General features: G+C 59.6%; 4 protein-coding genes across 4 annotated transcripts; 3 read left to right on the forward strand and 1 right to left on the reverse strand.

The window, feature by feature from the left end:
* Positions 1 to 85: 85 nt before the first annotated feature.
* On the forward strand, positions 86 to 2,252 carry ACA1_072680 (uncharacterized protein; the record flags this gene model as incomplete). Its single annotated transcript, XM_004353111.1, is given in 10 exon segments — positions 86 to 182; positions 194 to 309; positions 410 to 447; positions 622 to 830; positions 916 to 1,034; positions 1,151 to 1,338; positions 1,436 to 1,544; positions 1,632 to 1,781; positions 1,884 to 2,091; positions 2,188 to 2,252. The coding sequence occupies 10 exon segments, from the start codon at positions 86 to 88 to the stop codon at positions 2,250 to 2,252; spliced, it is 1,299 nt and encodes a 432-aa protein (XP_004353163.1).
* Positions 2,253 to 2,472: 220 nt separating this feature from the next.
* On the forward strand, positions 2,473 to 4,268 carry ACA1_072690 (signal peptide peptidase; the record flags this gene model as incomplete). The annotated part of the gene is made up of 7 exons (XM_004353112.1): positions 2,473 to 2,813; positions 2,941 to 3,053; positions 3,142 to 3,286; positions 3,411 to 3,507; positions 3,608 to 3,700; positions 3,811 to 3,898; positions 3,997 to 4,268. Coding segments are annotated over 7 exons (1,149 nt in total), but the record flags the coding sequence as incomplete, so codon positions are not given.
* A 145-nt stretch (positions 4,269 to 4,413) lies between these two features.
* Positions 4,414 to 18,810, reverse strand: ACA1_072700 (uncharacterized protein; the record flags this gene model as incomplete). Its single annotated transcript, XM_004353113.1, is given in 48 exon segments — positions 4,414 to 4,572; positions 4,693 to 4,758; positions 4,840 to 4,967; positions 5,051 to 5,156; positions 5,278 to 5,437; positions 5,687 to 5,813; positions 5,902 to 5,994; positions 6,121 to 6,276; positions 6,440 to 6,486; positions 6,582 to 6,715; positions 6,773 to 6,972; positions 7,043 to 7,119; positions 7,252 to 7,346; positions 7,423 to 7,515; positions 7,613 to 7,727; positions 7,856 to 7,954; positions 8,271 to 8,428; positions 8,541 to 8,740; positions 8,759 to 8,949; positions 9,036 to 9,135; positions 9,235 to 9,325; positions 9,401 to 9,467; positions 9,620 to 10,515; positions 10,618 to 10,761; positions 10,887 to 11,015; positions 11,137 to 11,238; positions 11,352 to 11,423; positions 11,460 to 11,600; positions 11,682 to 11,870; positions 11,986 to 12,181; positions 12,247 to 12,489; positions 12,570 to 12,728; positions 12,809 to 12,904; positions 12,986 to 13,100; positions 13,220 to 13,312; positions 13,420 to 13,571; positions 13,702 to 14,025; positions 14,234 to 14,494; positions 14,628 to 14,860; positions 14,937 to 15,012; positions 15,090 to 15,164; positions 15,222 to 15,295; positions 15,395 to 15,487; positions 15,578 to 17,743; positions 17,773 to 17,810; positions 18,113 to 18,229; positions 18,337 to 18,544; positions 18,694 to 18,810. 48 exon segments carry the CDS (start codon positions 18,808 to 18,810, stop codon positions 4,414 to 4,416), a joined length of 9,171 nt encoding a protein of 3,056 aa, XP_004353165.1.
* A 695-nt stretch (positions 18,811 to 19,505) lies between these two features.
* ACA1_072710 (ABC transporter, ATPbinding domain containing protein) lies at positions 19,506 to 22,618 on the forward strand (the record flags this gene model as incomplete). The annotated part of the gene is made up of 4 exons (XM_004353114.1): positions 19,506 to 20,206; positions 20,288 to 21,330; positions 21,434 to 21,798; positions 21,920 to 22,618. 4 exons carry the CDS (start codon positions 19,506 to 19,508, stop codon positions 22,616 to 22,618), a joined length of 2,808 nt encoding a protein of 935 aa, XP_004353166.1.
* Between the last annotated feature and the right edge of the window lie 2 nt (positions 22,619 to 22,620).

Raw genomic sequence — 22,620 nt, forward strand, 5'->3', positions numbered from 1 at the left:
CGAGTATTGCAACCAAGCAGTAACCAGACACCACTCAGGCCAGACACCACCATACCGACGTCCAGCAGTGGAGCTTCCCGAGAAGATGAGCATCTGCGTCCGGGGCACCACGAATCAGAAGAGCACCACCACGAGGGGGAGGAAGAAGCGCATGGAAGTGGCCACGAGCAGCACCACCACAAGTTTTATTCAGCGGCCTGGACCCACAAGGCGTGGCACCGGCTGGTGCACTTTCTGGGCGAGGTCAGGGACCGGCTGCTACTCACGCACGTAGTCACCCCCAACGCTCCCGTTTGGGACATCATCAAGGTGCCGCCCCATTTGACTACTACACCCAACCCACCTCTCTCTCTCTCTCTTCTTCCTCTTGTATTGTTTCCTGTGTACGCGACTTACCGTGCACTGGCAGTGTGGGTTGGTCAGTATTGTGGTGCTGCTGGCCGACAAGTACGCATACCTCCGTGTGTGTGTATGTGTGTGTGTGTGTGTGTGTGTTGTGTTGTGTTGTGTTGTGTTGTGTTGTGTGTGTGTGTGTGTGTCGTGCGTGTGTGGTGTGTGCTATGGCGTGCGTGTGATGTGCTCGAGGGCAATTGTGGGTGGTTGACGGGGGATGCGGCTCAGGGCCACCAAGAACCCGGACCACCTTTCGGCCGTGTTCACGGCGTTCCTGTGCATTTCGCCGCTCACCTCGTCCGGCTTCTTCATCGGGCTCAACATCTGGATCGCTGCCATGATCGGCACATTCATCGGCACGGCCGTGAGCGCGGCCGCCTACATCGACCCCGACGACCCCGACTTCTTCTGGTGGCTCATCTTCAAGACACCAATCGGTGCGCATTTATTTCTATTCATAATGCATACTTGCTTCGATGGAAACTGTGCTGACGTCACGATTGGTGGGTGACAACGTGGCAGCGGCGTGTCTCACGATGTATGCCCTGCTGGTGGCCAAGCGCTACACTCCCGGCGACATCTCTTCGGGCCTCTTCTCTGCTATCTTCGTTCAGGCACGGCACCCTCGCGTCACGCCAGTGGTGGGTGATCGCTGTCACGTGTGTGTTGTGTGTGTGTGTGTGTGGGTGTGTGGTGTGCGTGCGTGTGTTGTGCCGTGCGTGTCGTGCGTGTGTTGCTTGTGTTGCGTTTTTCTCAGACTGGCGCGGATCTGCAGATGATCCTCTTCGAGTACGAGCCGATGGAGGACGTCAAGGACACGCCGCGTATGCTCGTGCTAACCACGCTGATCGTGCGCATCATCGCCCTCACGACCGCCGTGCTCGCGTCCACGTTCGTCAACTTCATCGCCTCCGGCTGGGCCGTCAAATCCATCTTCACCGCTCGGTACTTTGATTGTTGCCCGTGCGTGTGCTGTGGTGCGTGTGCGTACGGTGTGTGCGATGACGCGTGTGAACGTTTCTCATTTGTTGACCCACCGCAGAACGTACTTCGCCGAGGCGGTGATATGGGAATCGTTCAGCACTCTCTCCACAGTCCCGACGAGCCCCGAAGCCCAGCAGACCTTCGGGCTTCTCGTGGGCCTCCTCAGCGTACACTCCCCTCCCCTCTCTACCCTGGCCTGGCCCTGGCCCGGGCGGGTGCTCAGGCCTAACTCACTCCCGCCGGCCACTGCGCAGGACGTGCGGATGGCGCGCAAGGAGCCGTACCTGACCAAGGGCACCAAGGAGACATTAGACCAGATTCTGAAGCGACTGGAGCACGTCTTCTGTCTGCTGAGCCTCCAGGTCATGCTCTGCCTTCTGTCTGATGAGCTGGTGCTCAGCGAGGTACCCTCCCTCGCCTGCGACAGTCCACGGCACACACCGCACACACAGCACACACGGCACACAACGCACACACGGCGCACAACGAATCATGTCATGCGCCAGGAGGAGCGACGGAGCCTGAAGCAGCTGCTGGACACGAGCCACATTCGAAACCTGGCGCAGATCGACTACGCCAAGGCCCACCCGCCAGAGGGGGCGCAGCCACAGGAGGAAGAGGACCACCACGCCCCGCACCCTATCGAGCCGGAGGACATGCCCGCCACCGTGCAGCTCCTCGCTCGTTGCCTCCGATTCAACCTCCAAGAGCTCGGTACGTTCGATGTGTGTGTGTGTGTGTGCGCGCGCGCGCTGTGCTGTGCTGTGCTGTGCTGTGCGTGTGCTGATGATGGAAATGATGAATGTGCAGAGCAACAGAAGGTGAACTACCGCTACCGGCCCAACTCAATCTGGTGGAACTGGTGGTTTTGGTGAACAGGCATTTCCTTTTTGATACATTAAGGAAATGTTTAGGGAAAATCAGTTTGCAAAGGGCAAAGAAAGATCGCATAAACGGCCCAACGCAAGACCCAAGGCAGCACGATGGCTGGCTACTCTTGGTATCATGCTCCTGCTCTCTATGTTGAGCTTGGTTGAATACTCCCTGGCCTTTGTTTCAATTCACCCCCATTTATTTCATCTGGGCGCCGCCCCCTTCTGTAGGCTGTTGCTGTTGGACCCGAGCTGGGGCTTGCTCCTGGTGGTGGTGCTGGCGACGCTGTTCATCGGCGCCGCTCGTTCGCTCTCGTTCCTGGTCGTGCAGACCCAGCAGCAGAGCCCCGAGGTGCGCGAGGCCAACGAGCTCAAGATCTACATGGCGGTCCTGCTGCCCGTGATCGGGTCGGCCATGCTCGTGGTCCTCTTCTACTTCCTCGACCAGCTGAGCGTGCTCCTCGTTGGGCTCTTCACCCTCTCGGCCTTCGTCTCGGTCACCTACGCGCTCAGCCCACTCTGCGCGATCATCGTCCGCTGGACTCGCCTCGCGCCCGAATACAAGTACACAAGCAGCACGACACACGCACACACACACACACGCACGCACGCACGCGCACACACACACACACACACGCACGCACACACACACGACACATGCTTAACATTGTATTGTTTGGTGGGCATACAGGGTGCTGTGGTTCTGGTCGGAGCGTTTCCCGACGTCGTCGCTGATGGGCATGCCCGTGGCGCTCGCCCTCGTCGTGGCCTGGCTCTTCACCCGCTACTGGCTCCTGACCGATGGTTCGTCGTAGTCCCACGCTGTCAACTCATCGCACTCACCGCCCACACCGCACACACCACGCAACTCACGACACAACACGACGACCAGTGCTGGCGCTTTGTCTGGGGGTCACGGCGATGGCCTTCCTGCGTCTGCCCAACCTGATGATCGCGAGCGTGGTGCTGTGGCTGTTCTTCTTCTACGACATCTTCTGGGTCTTCCTCTCCGCCCAGTTCTTCGGCAAGAACGTCATGTACCGGCCTCTCCACAATTTTCTATTATATATTTAATGATTGATTTAATTCTCTAGTTTTTTTGGTTTATTTTCATATTTTCAATTTAATTTTTATATATTTTTTCTTCGAATTATGGCGTAGGGTCCATGTGGCGACGAGTCTGCCGTCGCTGCCCATCATTTTGATCATCCCGCGCATGTTCCTCAAGGGCTACTCCCTCCTGGGGATGGGCGACATCGTAAGTCTGCCACTTCGGCTCTCTCCTGGCGTACTTGATCGACATTCATTCACTCACTCGGCCCACCTACCACCACCCACCTTCACTCTCCAACTGGCAGATCCTGCCCGGGCTCTACCTGGCCTTCCTGTACCGATTCGACTACAGCCGCCACCAATGGACCTCCTGGGCCTTCACCGGCTACTTCCGAGTGGTGCGTCTACCGCCCAATTTATTACATTTATGTAAACAAATTTGTTTGTGTATATTTGTACTTTAATACTTATATTACGACAACATATTAACATGAAATAACATGTTTAGGGTCTGATTTCGTACGCGCTCGGGTTCGTGTGGACCTACGTCATGCTCATCCTCCTCCAGATCGCCCAACCCGCCCTCCTCTATCTTGGTACGCCACACGTGTGTGTGTGTGTCGTGCGTCGTGTGTCGTGTGGTGTGGTGTGTGTTGCTCCTCTGACAATACGAGATGTGTGTGTGCATGACTAGTGCCCAGCATCATGGTGCCCACGGTGGTCATGGCGCTCATCAAGAAGGAGTTCATGCTGCTGTGGCGTGGCTCGGCCTCGCCGGTGACGATCGGCAGGGCCGCGGAGGAGCGCGAGCTCGAAGACCTCGAGGCCGGCACCTCCAAAAAATCGCGGAGCGAAGTCTACGAGCCCGTCGGCGCCTACCCCGACAGCGACGAGGGCCGCGTCAGCACTGCCGTCAAGTACACCATCGACGACGAAAGCGACGACGACGCCCACCACACGCAGTAGTGGCACACTCCCGTGCAGCCGTGTTGTGTTATCCATTCACCCTGTTGTATAGATCTTCATCTTCATCTTCATCTTCATCGTCTTCGTCTTCATACTACATATATTTGCATTGCACTCTCGTTGTTGAACGAATGTACATATTCTCTCATGAGAGAGGGCCGCCGCGGTACACGACCTTCTTCTCGAGGTTCTGTCGGCTGGCCAGGAGCACCTTGACCTCCATCCGCTGCCGGAGAGCCTCGGGCATCTTCACCCCCTCCGGCGTCGACAGCCACGCGCTCAGCCCGCACAAGTTACCGTCGTGCTGTGCAAGGTGTGTGTTGTGTGTGTGTGTGTCGTGTGTGTCGTGTGTGTGTGTGTGGTGTCAGCAAACCAAACGCAAACCACAGCGCGAAGGGACATGACGTGAAGGCTGCAAGTGTACCTGAATGGTGTGAATGGAGATCTGCTCGAGCGTGGGCACGATCGATATCGACTTGCCGATGGTGGCCTGTCGATCCATCAAAAGACGCGAGAGAAAAAGTCAGTCGGCGCCGCTGCTCAGAGATGGAGTTGAGCGTCAATGACGTACGTCGTAGCGGTCGTAGATGGCCTTGAGGGTGATGCCGATGAGGTTGCGCAGACGCGAGTCGTGCGACCACGACAGACACACCAGCCGGCCCAGCAGTCCCTCCTCCACCATCGTCTTCACATTGACAGCTGCGTTGCGTTACGAGCGGAGGTGTGAGACAACCATACGGCGGGGGGGGGGAACGAAGGGCAGTGTTGCGTGGCCAACGTACGTCGTTTGGAGAGGACCGCCAGGGCGAACGCGCCCAGCCGCTGCACCGGTGGGTGTCGCGAGTACGTGAGCCGCAGGAACGGCCGGATGAACTTCCACTTCACTCCCTGCGTGACTATCATCAGCACGTGTGTGCGGTGTGTGCGGTGTGTGCGGTGTGTGCGGTGTGTGCGGTGTGTGCGGTGTGTGCGGTGTGTGCGGTGTGTGCGGTGTGTGCGGTGGGGGTACCTGGTCGTTGGTCACTGAGTCCTCGCTGCGGGCGATGGCGTCGGGCGATTTGGTCTCGAACATGAAGTTTTCGATCTTTTCGAGGGCGCCGTCGTCGATGAGGTCGTCCTCCATGAAGCTGTCCAGCGAGAGGAAGCCCAACGTGACCGCCGACAGATACCTGCGTCACCACACTCCTCACCATCAGCGCGTGTCGTGTCATGTCGTGTCGTGTCGCGTCGCGTGTGTCGTGTGTGTCGTGTCGTGCCTGGTGATGAGCAGTTCCTCATGGTTGGCGCAGTATTCGGAAATCCTGGCAGCACCCTTGGCTACCAGTTCCTTGGCGCAGGTCACTGTAATGACGGGCGGGCGACCCAACGTGAGCCGGCCAAGCAGCAGAGCAGAGCAGAGCAGTGGGCGCGGCGCGAACGGACCGTTCTCGGCGATGGAAACGAGGCAGCCGAGCATGTGCCAGCGCGGCTGCACCTTGGCCGTGTTCATGATGGGCAGGAGCGCCTCCACCACGCCCAACTCCAGCGCCTTCTCGCCCACGTCCTCTGCAAAAGCAACGATGAGGTACCGCACGGGAGTGTGTCGTGTGTCGTGCGTCGTGTCGTGTGCGTGTCGTGTATGTCGTGTGCGTACCAAATTCCAAGTAGGGCCACAGGGCGCCAGCGCTGGCCTCCTGCAGCTCAGGAATCACCGCTTGCAGGGAATCGGTGATCGGCCCCAGCACGCCTGGTGCAAAAGTCAAGTCAGCCCGTGCCATGCTGCTGCGTGTCGTGTCGTGTGCGTGTCGTGTGTGTGTGTGTTCGTGTGTGTGTGTGTGTGTTCGTGTCGTGGCGTTGGTTGTGTCGTTGGTACCTTCGCCGAGCAAGAGCCGCTGCAGTTCTTCGGTACTGGCGAAGTTCCAGACGGCCTTGGTGGCCTTGATGCGCACCTCGTGGTGGTTGCCCGGTCCCATGAGCTTCAACAGGCGCGGAATGCCGCCCAGCTTGGCAAAGTAGCGCTTGTTGTCCTCTGCATGCACCCCACCCGCCCATCGACCCATCACCACATGGTTAACCGTGTGTCGTGTGCCGTGTGCCGTGTGCCGTGTGTCGTGTGTCGTGTGTCGTGTGTCGTGTGTCGTGTGTCGTGTGTCGTGTGTCGTGTGTCGTGTGTCGTGTATTGGGTGCATTACCTGCTTTGGTTGAGTCGAATGGTACGAAAAACTCGTAGGCCAGTAAGCTGCGCGTAACGGTAACGCGGGTTAGCGATGTGGTCCACCATACAATTAATAAAATAGAAAATACTAATAAAAAAATGACAACACGCGGAGGTACCGGAGGGCGCCGGCCTGTTCGGCGATGTCTTCGGAGAAGATGCGGCGGATGATGCGCTTGAGCTCCTGCTTTCGGGCCTCGGGGCACTTCTTGGCCACGTACGCCGGCAGCATCGTATTGCGATCAAACTCCACCTGGCCGCCCAATCGTATGAGCACACGTGTGTGCGGTGTGTGTGTCGTGCGTGTTACCTGGATGCCCTTGGTGCGAGCAGCGTTGATGGAGTACTTGAGCTGAGCCTTGGCGGCGCGGAAGAGCGCTAGCCTCTTGAGGTTGTCGAAGGAGTTGTAGATGAGGTTCTTGAGCACGTCGTCGCGCAGCCGGAAGGGGCACCCCAACGACAGCTCCCGCAGCTGACGGCAGTGCTGCGCGATCGCTTCGACTCCGCCACCTGTCACGCGCCACGTCAGCAACAGTGAGTTGTGTGTGTTTGTTTTTAGCTCCGAGTGTCAAGGTTTTACCTCCGATCTTGGTCAAGGCGACGTTGAGTATGCTCAGCTGCGGACAGGTCCGCGCAACGACAGCCAGCGAGGCATCCCTGTGTGTGTGTGGTGTGTGTGTGGTGTGTGTGTGGTGTGTGTGTGTGTGTATGTGTGGTGTAACAGCGGCCACCGGTGAGTGTTGAGGGCCAAAAACATGGTGGTGGACCGGAGCGGAGACGCCGGCGTACCCGATATTTACGCAGTGTGCCAGGTGAAGGGTGGTTAGCGACGTGCAGTGCGAAGTGAGCCTGATCAGACACCGGTCATCCAATCCTCGGTTATTCTGCACACGCAAGAGGTTAGGGGCCTCGAGGTTGATGGGTCTGGGTAGAGTTGGGCCAGGGCGCGAAAGGGCGCACCTCGAGGTGGAGCACGCGCAGCGATTTGAACGTTTCGACCAACGGCAGCATGCTCGAGTAGGTGAGGTTGCTGTATCCGTCCATGTGCAGCTCCTGCACGCACATTTGTTACCCACGACACACACACGACACACGACACGCACACGACACCAGACGAGACAGGTAAAAGGTGCATATATGGGCCGCGCACCTCGAGTTGGGCGAATGAAGTGGAATACTTGTGCGCCCATTTCTTGAGCACCTCGTCCGAGTACGAAATGCCGCCGCCCTCGATCGGCTGCTTCCCCACATCACCGTCCTCGGCCCTGGTCGTAAGGAAAGAACGAAAAGAAGAAAATAATAATAACAATAATTATTAATGACAATAATTGATAACTGATAATTGTTAATATTAACAAAAAAAGGTTCGAGCCGCGGCTCAGGCGAGTAGAACCTTCGCTTGCTCGACTTCTTTACGGCGTAGGGGGTGAGACACGGCAGTCGGAGACGACGCAGACGCTTGCACGCAGACAGGAATTGGTCCACAAACGAACTGTTGCAGTATTTAGAACGGCCGCGGCGTTAGTGTGTTGCGTGCGTGTGCGGTGATGCGTGTGGAGTGTGGCGTGCAAAGTGGAAGGCGTGCCTGGTCAGGTTGTGAAGGTAGTAGAGGTCGAGACTGGTCAGCCCTTGGCTGCTTCGAGCCAGATCCTCGAACTCGTCCTTCCAACAAATGACAGACATCACACTACGCAGCACGACACGACACGACACGACACGACACCGACACGACACAGGGGAAGTATGTTAGGGTCTGCAAGGGCCGGGATCTGGTGGCACGACACACGACACAGAGGAAGTGGTGGTACCCGAAGTCCAGGGAGGTGAGATTGCGGCAGTGCGAGTAGAGGATCTGCAGGGGCTTGTAGGTGTCCTGATAGCAGCAGTGGGGCATCGAAAGCTGCTGCAGCTTCTTGCAGGACTTGATCAGGTTGCAGTATTGTTGCGTCGGCCCTTCCGTGAGACCCTGCATACAATATACACGACACACGACACACGACACACGGATGGCACGACGTCATCAGAATCAGTTGTGACAGGTCTCATAGAAAGCCGGCATGAGTGTGGGTGTAGGGTACCTTGAGGCGTAGGGTCGTGAGCGTGGTGGCAAGGTACGGCGCCAGGCGTTCCAGGCAAGTGCCGGACACTTGCGCGCAGCACGACAGCGACAACTCCTCGAGCGCCAGCGGAGCGCCGCCACTGCCGCCTGCTCGATCGATCGGTCGATCGACAGCGCCAGGCGTCGTGTCAGTGGACTTAGCACTGTGGGCCTTGCGCCCTGTGAAAGGAGTGGTACCCTTGATGATGGCGGTGAGGGTGGGGTCCGATATCTGTGGGGCGACGGGCGCCAGGAAGAGCTTGCGCATCTGAAGCTTGGAGCACGCGTTGCCGAGCTCAACCTGCAGGATGGACGAGGTCTGCGCCACCTGCAGGATGTCGCGCATCGGCCGGTACAGAGCCTCGATCGCGCCCGGCGGCGCTTCCGTCCTGTGGTTGGTTGAGTGGTTGGGTTGGGTTGGATTGGATTGGGTGGGTGGGTTGGGTTGGGGGTTGTTGAAGCGCAGTTAGGGTACCTGGGATCGCCGTCGTCGGTGATGTACAAGGAGTCGTAGTCCTGCTGGAGGATGCCCACGTAGTTGGGGTTCAGCGTAAGGGCCTTGGCGTAGTGTCCCGCTGTAGCGCGTGGGTGGTCGCGCAGACAGGAAAAAAAAGTGGTGAGGCAAGGCCTAGAACTCAGTTGACACCCTGCGGGGCAAAGGGCTCTAGCAGTACCGGCCTGGTCCAGGAACTCCTTCTCCTGGCTGGGCTGCAGGTCGTGCGTCAGCATGGCCTCGTGCACGTGCTCCACGAGCATGTGCCCCATCTGACGCATCAAATCATGATAGATCAGAACAACAACAACAGCCCTGGTGTGACGCTAAAGGAGAATAGTATGTACGCGTAGCCAGAACATGCCCAGTCCGGGGAAGCTGCGGGTGAGATCGTTGTAGAGCGCCAGGCGGAGTCTGAAGAGTACGTAAATGCATCGCCACGGATCTCGTACTCGCCTGCATCGCGTTCCCCCCCCCCTTCAACTTAGACACTACGCACGACACGCACGGCACGCACGACAAGCACGGCACGCACGACACACACGACACGACACGCATTCGCGTACCGTTCTCTCTCCCGCTCTTGTTGTCGCTTGTCCTCTCGGTCCTTTTCCTCCTTCTTGCGGAGGTCCTCGGCCTCCTTTTTCTTGCGCTCGGCCTCGGCCGCATCGGCCAGGCCGCCCGGGTGCAGGGCCGTGGTGTAGTCGCCCGTGCCCCACTTATCGGCCTTGGCGGCCATCGCCTCCTTCTTGCCCGCCGACGAGAACCGTCGTGTGCTCGAGAACAGCTTGCTCACCAGGTGGTGCGAGTGGTGCCCCGGCGTGGGCGACGATGCGGTCGTCGGCGGCCCGTGCCCGGGCGTCGACGTCGGCGTCGGTATCGGGAGCAACTGCGGCGCCGAGTTGGCGTGCTTCATCTCTGGGCTCTCGCCGCCGGTACCCTCCGCGTGTTCGGTGGTGGCGCTGCCGCGCGGCGACCGTGGCAGCTTGAGCGAGAGCCGGCGGCCGAACGACGGCGGCGATTCAGCTGCGGCAGCCGTAGTCGTCAGCTCCTCGACGTGGTGGCCCTCCTTCTTGCTGTGCTTGCGGGTCTTCTTCAGGTCCTTTTCCTTTTCCCTTTCCTTGTCCTTCTTCTCTTTGCGGTGCCAGGTGCGGCGACCACTGCTCCAGCCCCGTGGTGAGGGCGACGACGCCGGCGAGTCCTCGCTGCTGCCGCTCGAGTGGTGGCGGTGATGGTGGTGGTCGCTGAGGCTCGAGAGCATCATGTGCATGCCGCCACCGATGCCGCGGGCGGCGAGGCTGGACCGGAACTTCTCGCTGGAGCTCTTCTTCGGGTAGAAGTTGTTGCTGTTTTCCTTGCCGATTATGTTGTTGAGGAACTTCTCGTAGCTCTCCGAGGTCGACGTGAGCACATGGCTCATGCCCTCCAATTCGTTCAGGAACGGCAGTCGTGGTCGCTTACTCTGCAGCAGCCCCGCGTGAGGTTCCACACGACACACACACCCGACACACACACACACGCACACACACACACACACACACACACACACCACACGACTGCGCACCGAAACGTCAGATTGTGTGTGAGGCTGTCTGCGCTCCTCAGTGCTCGGGGAGGCGGTCTTGTTTGTCTTGCGCGCAATGTCCACCACCTTTTGGTAATACTTGATTGCTTTCTTGTAGGGCGGGCTGGTGCCGTCTTTGGAATCCTTGGAGCGAGCCACCACACCACATGACACACGATACACACGACACACACACACACACACACAAAAGACGCGTGGATTAGTTGTTGAGTCAGCGCGGCGTTATGCGGTGTCTTTGCTGAGCGTACCCCGAGCGTGCGAGCCCACGAGAAGCAGATCTCGGCGCAGAGGAAGAGAATGAGCACGTCGTCGGGTCGCACAGTCAGCACGGCTCGGAACAGCTGGAACGCGCCTTCAAAGTCCACCACACTCAAGTTCTGCCGTGACCACGCACGACACACATGACACGCACGACACACGACATCATACGGCAGAAACGGGTCAACACCTACTGCGACCACTCTGGACTCGCCGAACGAGGGACCGGCAGTAACGAACCGTTTCGGCCTTTTCCATGAGGGCCAGCGCCTTTTCGGTCACCTCCTTTTCGTAGTGGGGTTGTGAACCGAGCTTGAGCGCGGTAACGAAGCACTCCCTCGCCTACAAGTGACAGAACAGAACAGATCAGTGCATTCTCCGCAGTTGAGCGCCCAACAAATTGATGATGACGGAAGAAGAAGAAGAGCAAACCAGAATAGGAAAAGGGGGAGTACCTTGACATAAAAGTGAGCGCTCCGGATGGTCTCGCCCAGCTCGCATGCGACGTTGCCCGTTTGATAGATCACCTGGTATACATGCGAATGTGAGCGTAGTGTGCACACCTCTGGCATCACGTCACAGTCCAGTCCGTTTACCTTCTCGTCGGACCGGTTGAGCGAGTAGGCAGCCTGGAATCTTTCGATGCTCGAATCTCCCAGTTCGATCTTGAGCTGTGGCGGACCCGGCTCTCTCTTGGCCAACTCCTGTTGCTCGCCAGTGAGTGTGCTGTGCGCGCGTGCGTCGTGTGTGTGCGTGTGTGGCCCAAGATGGACTTCCATGAGTACCTTGAGCACGTCGGCCAAGCGGTAGAGTGTCTTGGGATTGTCGGTTGAGGCGCGCACGGCGGCCTCGTAGTGGTCCCGTGAGTACCGCAGCATGCGGAGAGCGAGGTGCGTGTTGTCCGTCTTCAGCGCTGTGAGCTTCATCGACAGCGCTTCCGACTCTTCGACGATGTTCATGTGCGTTACGCGCGACTGGTCAACACACACACACACACACACACACAACACACACACACAACACACACACACAACACACACAGGTTAATGGTGAACATAGAGAGGGACGAGTGCGACCGCTGGCGCGTACCCGGAGCTTGGTGATGTCGGGATAGGCAAAGATGACCTTCTCGGGGGTCTCCTCGAGCTCCTTGAGGACCTGCTTGGAGAGGCGGATGCCGCCCAGCTGCTGGATCCGTTCAAAGAGCGGCAGGAAGTCGGCTGACGAGAGCCTGATCGGCACTTGCGACAGCTCGGCCTCTGGAAACGAGTGCTCCAGCTTTTCCCTTCATGGCCGTGAATGTGAGTTTGTCTGTCGTACGTGTGTCGTGTGTGTGTGTCGGGTGTGTACCTCATCTGGACGTCCCAGAACTCCTTTGATCGCTCGCCTTCGAGTCCGATGACGACGTTGAAGAATCGTGCGACCACCATGGCGAAGCTGGTCTCCTGATTGTGATCCTCTTCCGCAGGTCCGAGTTCGATGCGAGGCTGCGATGAGGAGGGCGCCTGGGCCATCCGCTGCCAGTGCACGTTCTTGGTCTTGTCGCGCATCTCTGCGCGCATGATGTTCTTGACCACTCGCGCGATCATCTCCCTGCATTCCATTCACATTCCACACAGCAACGCGCGTGTGAGACAAAGAAAGGAAAAAAAGAAGGAAAGGAGGATATATACCGAAGCAAGAAGTGGCGAAGGCGCGGGTTGCGGCAGTGGATGCGGACAACGCCCAGATATCGGTTGTTGATGCCCTCTCTGTGCAGGAGCACGCTCAGCGTCGACGTCAGTACCCGCTCGTCGTCCTCCTCAAAATGGCGCTCCAGCCAGTTGGCAAACCTGTCCATGTTACAAAAGCGCACGCCACTCAGTCCCAATGAGACACGGTCCCCCGTGTTGGGCATTCTGTTAACGCGTACCCCGGGATGACCGTGTTGAGGAGGTGATTGGTGGCCTCGCGGATTTCGGGGTTGTCCGTAGCGTTGCTCTTCTTGCCGAACACCATGAACGCATCACTGCACAACGCCGCGCGAGCGACCATAATATTCAGCTCAACCGTTCAGAGTCTGCGCGCTGGCCATTGAGCGTATGCGTACCTGGACAGGGGCTTATGATAGGCGAAGACGAACTCGGGGCGGAGGAGCTGGTACAGGAAGCCCCGAGGGTGGGTTTGGATGTTGGGCGTGGCCGGGGGAAACGTGCGAGCAAAGTCTGTGTGTTGATACGTTTACACGCAGCACAGAGTGAGTGAGTGAGTGAGTGAGTCGGCGGCGGCGGCGGCGGCGGCGGCGGCGGCTCGTCGTTGTACACCGACGAAGCTAGTCACGCACCAAGCACATAGAAGCGGCGATCGCGGCCCAGGTGGCCCTCAATGTCGGTGGGCGCGTAGAGGAATGCGTCGCCATTCTTTCCCGCGAGATGGCCTGATGTAGAGCGTGATATGAGTGAGAAAGATCGCAATGGCAAGGCGTTGATGCTGATGGTCATCATGAGAGCATAGCATGGCTTGGGGCGGAGCTTTTTCAACAACCTTTGATGTTCATCTGGCGACCGGCCTTCTCCATGAGCTTGCTCAGGACCTTGTTGTCGTCTTTGACCGTGGCGCCCATATCGCAGCTTCCGTAAACGAGCGTGTCGGCGTGCGAGATCGGTAGAATGGACGAAGCCGTAAGGCGGAAACCACTGCACGCACCACATCACTTTCGCCTCAGCACTCACCCATGTCGCCGTCGTGTGCGTGTACGCATGCAATCGTGCGTGTGCGGTCGTGCGTGTGCGGTCGTGCTGTGTGTGATTCGTGGTTAACACGTACCGATAGTCGATAAGGGCCATCAAGGGAAAGTGAAGTCCGCGCACGGCACACGAGAAGTAGCGAGCGAGACCCTTAAGCTCGTGCGAGGCCACCTTGGCGCTGTACTCATCGCCGCCGTAGAGCCCCTCCCAGTCCATGGCGAACTTGAAGAGGATGCCGCGGTGGATGTACTTCTCGCCGCCCGCCACGCCACCAATACTGATGGGCTTGATGGTCTTCTGCTTGTAGGGCAGGAACACCTCCGAAATGATGATCTTGCCGTACATCTTGGCCGCCGCCACAAAGTCCTTCGCCAGCGTGCACAACTTGTCCGCTTGCTGACCTCTGTCCATTGATCGACAAAAATATGAGAATGCGTGCGCGTGCGCGCGTGTGTGTGCGTGCGCGATCGAGCGTACCTGTTGACAAGCGCTGCTTGGCCAGCCTCTAGCTCTTTTTCCGTCTTCGAGATGGAAAAGGAATCTACATAATCAAAAAGTCAGCATTGCAGATGTCGATCAAGATGATGATTTCCTCATCAAGAAAATGATACGTGCCTAGAATGTCTTGGAATTCCTTGTTCCAGTTGCGCTCGGCGCCTCTGTCCTCTTCTACGCACAGCCGGGACTCGACGCTGCGGACGGCGTTCTCGAGCCGCTCGACCTGGTGGCGTCGCTCGTCCTTCACGGTCGCGGCGGTTCGCGGAGTGTGAGGGCCGTTGCTGCGCGGCAGCCCGCCAACGCCGTCTTCTTCTTGTTGCTCCTGCTTGAATTGCACCAACATCTGCCTCGTCGCCTGCACGAGCGATAGAGCGCTGCGTACGATGATAGAAGACGTGAGTGGTCGTTTACTCTGCAGCAGCCCCGCGTGAGGTTCCACACGACACACACACACACACACACACGACGCACACGACGCACACGACACACGACACACAGCAAGGTTACCTCGATTGGAGCACATCCAATACGGATCGCTGAGTAATGGTGCGCTTGAGGAAGTCGTTGGCCCGCTTCAGTTCGATGGTGGAAAGCCGGAGCTGATGCCGCGCTCTGGCAAACGAACAAATGGCGACGTGGCACGACGACTTGCTCGTCGAGGAGGAGCGCAGCATCGCCCCGCGATAGATCGCGGCCAACTCCTCCGTCGAGATCAGCGTGTACAGGTAGTCGCAGGTCATCTGGCCCAGAGCCGGTGAGCGAACGGGAAACGATACAAAAACCAATGGTTTGGGTGATCGAGACTGGTCGCCGTACCTGAAAGAGCGAATCGTTGGCGCGGACGGCGAGCTCGGCCGACGTGTAGACTGTGCCAATGAATCGCATGGTGCTCCTGCCGAGTGGTGCACGTTGATGATTAAGCTCAAACGAGTGGTGGTGGTGGTAGTGGTGGAAGCGAAGTGTGCGTACCCGACGTCGCCGTAGAGGAGGAAATTGGCCCGTCGGGCGAGGCGGATGGCTCGCTGAAGGCGAGGAATCAGGTTCCTGTATGTGCGGCCATTGGTTAGAAGTAGAAGGCCAATGTGAATGTGTCGGACATACTTCTGGCCTATGCGAACGCTTTCGCTGGAGTCCTTTCTGCTCTCCTGGCTCTCGAGCAGCATCCCCACAAACCGCTGGTGGCACGCGCGAGAAAAAAGAATGATATGTGAATAAATATTCAATTCAATTGGAAAAAACGAAACAATGAATTGTAAAGCGCGTGTGTGGCGCACCTGCAGTTTCTGCCTGTGTTCGTACACGGACTGGATCCGCACCAGATGCGTTGCGACGATGGGGAACAGGGCCTGGCACCTGGTGACCATATCCTGCAGCAAGCGACTGAGGGCGTGAGAAGTTGATGACCACCTCGTCCTCTCTTTTGTTGGGCCACGGGCAACGTGCGGGCACACACGTACGTGAAGATACTGGTCGCTCTTCTTGGACATGACGGCCATCTTCCGCGAGTGCTCGGGGAAACGCATGTCGGCGAACAACATGAGCGACTGTGTGGTGCTCCGCATGCGAGACGGGATAACGCTGGTGCTGCTGCTGATGCTGGTGCTGGTGCTGCCGCTGCCGCCGACCGAATGGTCCCCGCCGCGACGTGCGGCCGGGGCGGATAGAGACCTGGTCGACCGCGCGGTCTCGTCCTCCGAGTCGGTCGCGCGCAGCCTGCTCGACGTGGTGGGCGACATGGAGGCTAGCGCGGCGTAGGCCAGCTTGGCGGGGTTGATCGGCGACAGGGGCGGATTGGCAGGCGCGGTAGTAGCATCGAGCTGCGTGTGATGCGTCGAGACCACCACCGCCGGCGGCGACGAGACCCGACGGGTCGCAGCTGCAGTGCCAGAGCTATCCTTGTTGGCGCTCAGCTCCTTCCCGTCTTCTCCGCTCGTTCGCAGCAGGGCGAGACGAAAGAGCTCCTCCTCTTCATCGGCGACCTCGCGCGCTCGTCGGTCCCCCGAGTCCTGCACGCCGCCACCGGTAGCGACGGCCCTGTCGTCATCATCCTCCGCAGCGTAGGTGTCTACTGAGTCGCTGTCGTCGTCGCTTTCGCTTTCGCTTTCCGTCTCGCTCTCCGTCTCGCTTTCGCTGCTGTCGCCGCCGTTGCCACCGTCATCGTCCGTGTAGTAGAGGCTGTCTCTGAGCTGCGCCTTCTTGCTCTTCTTCTCGGCGCGCAGGCAGTCGACCGCCTCCACCACGTCCTCGAGGTAGTTGTCCTCCTGCGTAGGCTTGTAATGCTGCTTGACCTGCTGCTTGCTCTTGCTGTTGTGCTTCTCCCCCTTTTCTTTCTTCTTCGTCTTCATCTTTTGGCTTCGCTTGGGCGGTGTCGTTACCTCTGGGCGCTTCCCGCTCCCAACGGCGGGAATCGGATTGTCGTCGGCGGCGAGAAGTTGCGCCATCAGCTCCTCCTCGTCGAGGCACCCGCCTGCCGCCGCCGCCGGCTCTTCCCTAGGAATGGCGGCCTTGTACTGCTCGCGAACGAGTTCGGCCTCCCTCTGCTTGCCCTTGCGATTTGCTGCGGCGGCGCTGCTGCTGCTTCTGCTGCTGCTCGAATCGTTGCCGTCACCGTCGTAGCAATAGTGGTCGCTCTTGCCGCCCCTGCTTTCCATGAGGTGCTGGCGCCCGTTCACGACGGTGTAGCCCTGCTGCCGGTCCCTCCTCTCCGCTTCGCCTTCGTCTTCGCCCTCATTCTCGTCATCGAGGTACCCGGACGACGCGACCTTGTCGCGGGCGGCCGGCGGCTTCGCGGTGGTCTCCGCGACCAGCTCGTACACGTCCACGATCCCCGCCGAGTCGGTGCGCAGCCGGCTGTCACTGTAGCGCTGAGGCGTACTTGGCGTCTCTATCAGCACTTGCGTCGACGCCACCTCCTCGTAGTTGTCAACAGCTGCCGCCTGCACCAGCGGCTCTGCCTCCTCGTCCCTGCCCGAACTGCTGCTCCGGCCCCGCCTCTGCTGCGAGCTGGTGTTGGCCGACGACCGCAGGGAGGAGGAGGTGGTGGTGGTCGACGTCGTCGCGCCGTCTTCCGAATAATACTCATACTGCTTGCTCCCGCGATCATCGAAGGCGGCCTCGAGCAGATCGTCGACGGGGTCGGACGAGTCCTCCTCGTCGCTGTAGAGCTCGTCCTCCCAGTGGTCGTGCGTGCAGTAGAACTCGGTCGTCTCGATCAGCTCGAGCTCGAGCGGAATGCTGTCCTCCTCCTCCTTCTTGCGCCGCGCCTCCTCGGCGCAGCGCTTGGCCTCGAGCTCCTTCTCGCGCCGGTCGATCTCCTCCCTGATGTCGGGGCGCAGCACCTCGTCGTCGTCGTCGTGGCCGACCGCCAGCGAGTTGTCGCTGCGGCTCAGCTTCTTGAACTGCTCCCGGTCGACAACGATCGTCCGATCGTCGTCGGCGTCATCGGCGTCGCTCTCCTCTTCGGCCTCGGGCACCCAGAAGTCGTCGTTCTCCTGCCGGTCGACCGTCGGCATCCGCCGGTGGCCCTTCGCGCCCTTCTTGTCCTCCTTGCTTCGTCGCCGAGTCCTCGACGACACCGCGCTGCCCCGATCAGGAGTGCCCGCCAAGCTGGCGGGACCGAACACCTGTGGGGCGCCGGACTCAAGAAAAGCACTCGGCAGGCCTTCCACATCGAGCAGGGCTGTTGGCGATCTGTGTGTGCCGCTGATCACACACACACACACACACACACACACACCAAGGGAGTTAGAGACATCTCACGCGCAAAGTGTGAGGTTTGTGTACCATGCGTCACATGACATGGCAGCGGGCAAGTTACGGAATGTGCATGCCGAGCAAAACCACCACGCTACCTTCTGAGTCGACTCTGCTTCAAGCTGATCAGCCACTGAAGGCACACACACTCTCTCTCTCTCTCACACACACACACACACACACAACACACACACACACACACACCAGCAAGCTTTTCTTCTTCTTTGCAGATGACTTACCTGAAGGAGTCGGCAAGGGGCCGGAGATGTTGATGGCCCGGATGCGGACCGAGGTGCAGATCTCACAGATCACAGCGTTCGAGGCGTTCCAGTACGTGCAGGCCGAACAGCTCCACCCTGTGGGGGGCGGCATGAAAAACGTGCGATGGGTGAGCACAGGAGCAACACAGGGGGATATGCCACGACAGGTCGCGACATCGCAGATGGTGGTGGTAGGGCTGTACCATCGCCCTGGAAGCTGGCGGGAGGCTGCAGCGCAAAGGGCGGCTGGTCGCTGGTGGTGGCATTGGTGGCGGTTGCCTTGTCCTTCTTCTTTTTCTTCTTTTCGCTCTTTGACCTCCTTCTCCTGTCCTTCTCCTCTTTCTTCTTGATCTTTTTGGCCTCTTTCTCGCGTTCCTTCTCCCACTTCTTGCTTGCCGCCAACGACAAACCCTGCCCCGACGAGGATTGATAGTATTATTAATATTAATATCTAAATTGTCACGTTTAATATGAACATGCGAGGGGAATGGTGCGAATGAAGATGGAACATAAATGCGCTACGAGGCGATTAAAGGGGGAGAAATTAGGTAATAAATTACCTCTGGCCTTGGCAGATTGGCGAAGGATGACGAGGAGCGTTGCTTCTTATCGCTGTGCGCTTGGGTCGTGTCGCCTGCCGACCGGCTCATCCGCTCCTTCGTAGGGGAGCCATCCATTCCTTCCCGCCAGAGATGACGATATGATTTTGTGCGGTTCGGTCCCGAAATAGGTTTTTCACATGTTTCGAATACCTCAATGTTTCAGTGGCGTTCAACCGACAGAGCTCAGGAATTTGAACAAAACCACAGCTGAAATAATTACAAGTTTTGATGGTGTTCGTCCTGGAGATTTCGAGCCACAAAACTGGGATTTATCCCACAACATCAAGTAATCCAAGGCACGCACACGATGCACACGACACGTACGACACAACGCACACCGCACACGGTGCTTGCTGGTCATTCTGGAGGCGTCCCTGGAGAGATTCCTGAAGCGACGCAGAACCGGAGGGGTTCGGGCTGTGGCCAACGTGCTGCAGTCCCTCGAGTAGCGTTCCTTGTCACTCTCCTCCTCCAGCTCGCACCCTTCAGTACCGAATAGTATTCGTATTTCTCTCTCAGTTTTTCTGATGACCCAATGAAATTGTGGCACCGAGAGCGGTGGGTGAGAGCTTCTCTTCCCAACAACAACAACCAGCTTCTACGAGAGCCACAAAGTTCCAGCCGTGGCGCAGGTGCAGTGACGGAGACTACGACCACACAGGCACACAGCGATGCGATGCCTCCGCCTTGCGCTGTTTCTGCTGGTTTTGTGTGCCGCGAGCAGGCAAGCTCCGACACCCCCAGGAACCCCACAGCTTAGTCCGGCGCAGATGGAACTGTTGATGCGTCGCCTGCCCCCTGTACCGGCCTGGTGGCTCAACGGCTCGAGCCCGGAGTTGCCCCGATTGCCCCCTCCCTCGGCCTACGCCCAACCTCCTCCACAGCTCCTCGAGGCCGCCGACCAGCTGGGCGGCATGACGGACGACCTCGCCGCAGCCCTCAACGCCAGCACCAACAACACCATGGCCATCCGCGTCTGCTCTGCGCTGCTAAACAACAACAACAACAACAACAGTTCGGGGGACAATCTCTACCAGCACCTGCTGTGCTCGGACGACGTGGTTCAGGCCCTGGCCAAGGGCAGAAGCGCCAGCTACTACGACCTCTCCCGCTGCTCGCCGTCCGACTACGACCTCGGGTGCCTGGCCGGCTTCTTCTCGCTCGACCCTGTCGAGGCCAGCCAGCGCCGCCTGTTCCTCAACGCCTTCTACCCAACCGTCCAGTGCTGCCCGGGCCACTACTGCCCGATGGGCGTCGTGTGCATGATCCCCTGCTCGGCCGGAGCCTACTGCCCTCCGGTGCGCGCAGCCTACAACGACACCTTCTGCAACCCGTACGGCACCGTGGCCACCCCCTACCTCGGCTGCGGCGGCGCCGTCGACAACCACCCCTGTCCGGCCGGCTACTACTGCCCCAACACCACGACCGTCCTCCTCTGCCCTGCAAACCACTACTGTCCCTCTGGTTCACAGTGCGTGCATGGCATTCCTGGCAGGTCTGGTCATGATACTGTGGCGGATGGTGATTGTGTGCTTGTGCGTGTGCGTGGCAGGAATCCGCAGCTCTGCCCGTTGCTGGCGGAGTGTCCGTCCGGGGCGTCAGCGCCTAAGCTGGACCTGGGAGGCCTGGCCAAGGTGCTGGGCGTGCTGGGCGCCCTGTTCCTCTTCGTGCTGCTCGGCCGCCGCCGATACAACCGCAGCTGGGAACGCGACATCACCGCCTGGCGGTCGCAGGTCAAGGCCGCCGAACCAGACGATGAACGAGAAGCCGATACCGACACGCTCCAGGAGGCCGAGGAGCAGAGCCTGCTGCTGCCCAGCCGCGACGTGCTGCACCGGATCGATGTAGAGCTGGACAACATTGGCGTGCGGCTCGCCGGCAGGTGGGCGCTCACCGGCGTCACCGGCAGGCTGTCGGCCGGGCGGGTCACCGCCATCATGGGTCCGTCAGGCGCCGGCAAGTCGGTGCTGCTCCACACCCTGGCCGGCCGGCAGGTCGGCGGCAGGGCCAAGCTTAGCGGTACCATCCGCCTCAACGGCAGCGACTGCGTGTCGCTGGCCGACTGCCGGAGCGTGGTGGGCTTCGTGCCGCAGGAGGACGTCATGCACCGCTCGCTTACCGTGTTCGAGAACGTCGACTTCAACGCGCAGTGGCGCCTGCCCCGCATCATGACCAGGCGGCAGAAGACCGACGTCGTGTTCGCCGCGCTGGACGTGCTGGGCCTGGACAACCCACGCGTCATGCGAACCCGCATCGGAGACGACGCCGAGCGCGGGGTGTCGGGCGGCGAGCGCAAGCGCGTGAACATTGGGATGGAGCTGGTGGCCCAGCCCAGCCTGCTGCTGCTCGACGAGCCCACGTCGGGCCTCGACGCCTCGACCAGCATCGACGTGGTGCGCGGGCTCAAGTCCGTCGCGCAATCGGGCGTCAACGTGGTGGTGGCGCTGCACCAGCCCCGGGTCGAGACCCTGCGCCTGTTCGATGACCTACTGCTCCTCGCGCCCGGCGGCCGCACCGTCTACGCCGGGCCGACCCAAAACGCCGTCGCGTACTTTACCGGCCTGGGCTACGCACTGCCCGACCAATGCAACCCTGGTACCGCCACTTCATTGATTTCTATATAATATCTATTTCTAATATATATATATATATATGGATCCATTAAGAACTGTGTAGTTGCTAACCATCAACTTTGCAGCGGACTTCTTCCTCGACGCCATCTCTGGGTTGTTGCCGCGCAACAACGGCGACGGGTCGTTGGCTGCGGCGGCAGGCAGCAAGACGGACCATGCGACGCACCTGGTGGAGCAGTGGGAAGCGCAGCGAGCCGTCGCGGGAGCGTACAAGGACGATCGGCTTCGTCGTCACGGGTCCTGCAGCTTGGTCGATCTGCAGTGCCTCGATCGGAAGACGGCGGGCGTGCTTGCCCAGACCTGGCTGTGCACCAAGCGCGCAGTCATCCAGCGCACGCGGGAACTCAACACGGCCCTCACTGACTACTGCCTCGTAGCCACCGCCGGCCTCGTGCTCGGCCTTCTCTTTCACGCCGTGCAACTCCAAAAGGTATACACATTCGCATCAACACACGCACGCACGCACGCACGCACGCAACACACACACCGCGCACGCACACGCATGAGACACGCTGTGTGAGTCGTGTGTCTCATGACACGAGTGTAAACAGGTGCCCAGCGTCAACTTGTTCATCAGCATGGCGCTCGGCTTCGCGGCCACGCAACAGGCTCTCCGGCTGTTTGGCGCCGAGCGCGCAGTGTTCGCCCGGGAGGCCGACACCGGCATCAGCCGCCTGGCCTACTTTCTCGGCAAGAACCTGGCCGCGCTGCCCGACCTCTTCATCCTCCCCTTCATCTTCCTCTCCATGTTCTACTCCTTCTCCAGCCCGCGCGGCGGCTTCGTCGACTACCTCGTGCTCCTGCTCGCCGCCCAGTGGGCGCTGAGCGGCGTGGGCCACGTCATCTCGGTGGTGCTCGACCCGGCCAAGGCCCAGCTCGCCGCCGTCGTCGTCACGCTGGTGCTCAACGGCATCAGCGGCTTCTCGCCGCACAAGAGCGAGCTGGGCCGGTTCGGGGCCGTCTGCTACGCGTCGTACGGCTTCTGGCTCACCGAGGCCCTGTTCCTGATCGAGGCCCAGCACTACCCGGACATCTACGCCCCGACCAAGAGCGACATTGCGGCCATGTTCGACTTTGACGCGGCACGATGGGTGGGCGTGCACGTGGGCGTGCTGGTGGCCATGGGCGCCGGATGCCGTCTGGTCTGCCTGCTGGCGCTTGAGCTCACCCGCCGTGCCTGGCCCTCGCCTCGCCGACTCTGGCGCAGAGTCGCCAGCATGTCCGCCAGCATGTCCTATCACACACTTTGATT

The sequence above is a fragment of the Acanthamoeba castellanii genome (genome assembly GCF_000313135.1).
Source record: "Acanthamoeba castellanii str. Neff unplaced genomic scaffold scf7180000084603, whole genome shotgun sequence".
Classification (NCBI taxonomy): Eukaryota; Discosea; order Longamoebia; family Acanthamoebidae; genus Acanthamoeba; species Acanthamoeba castellanii.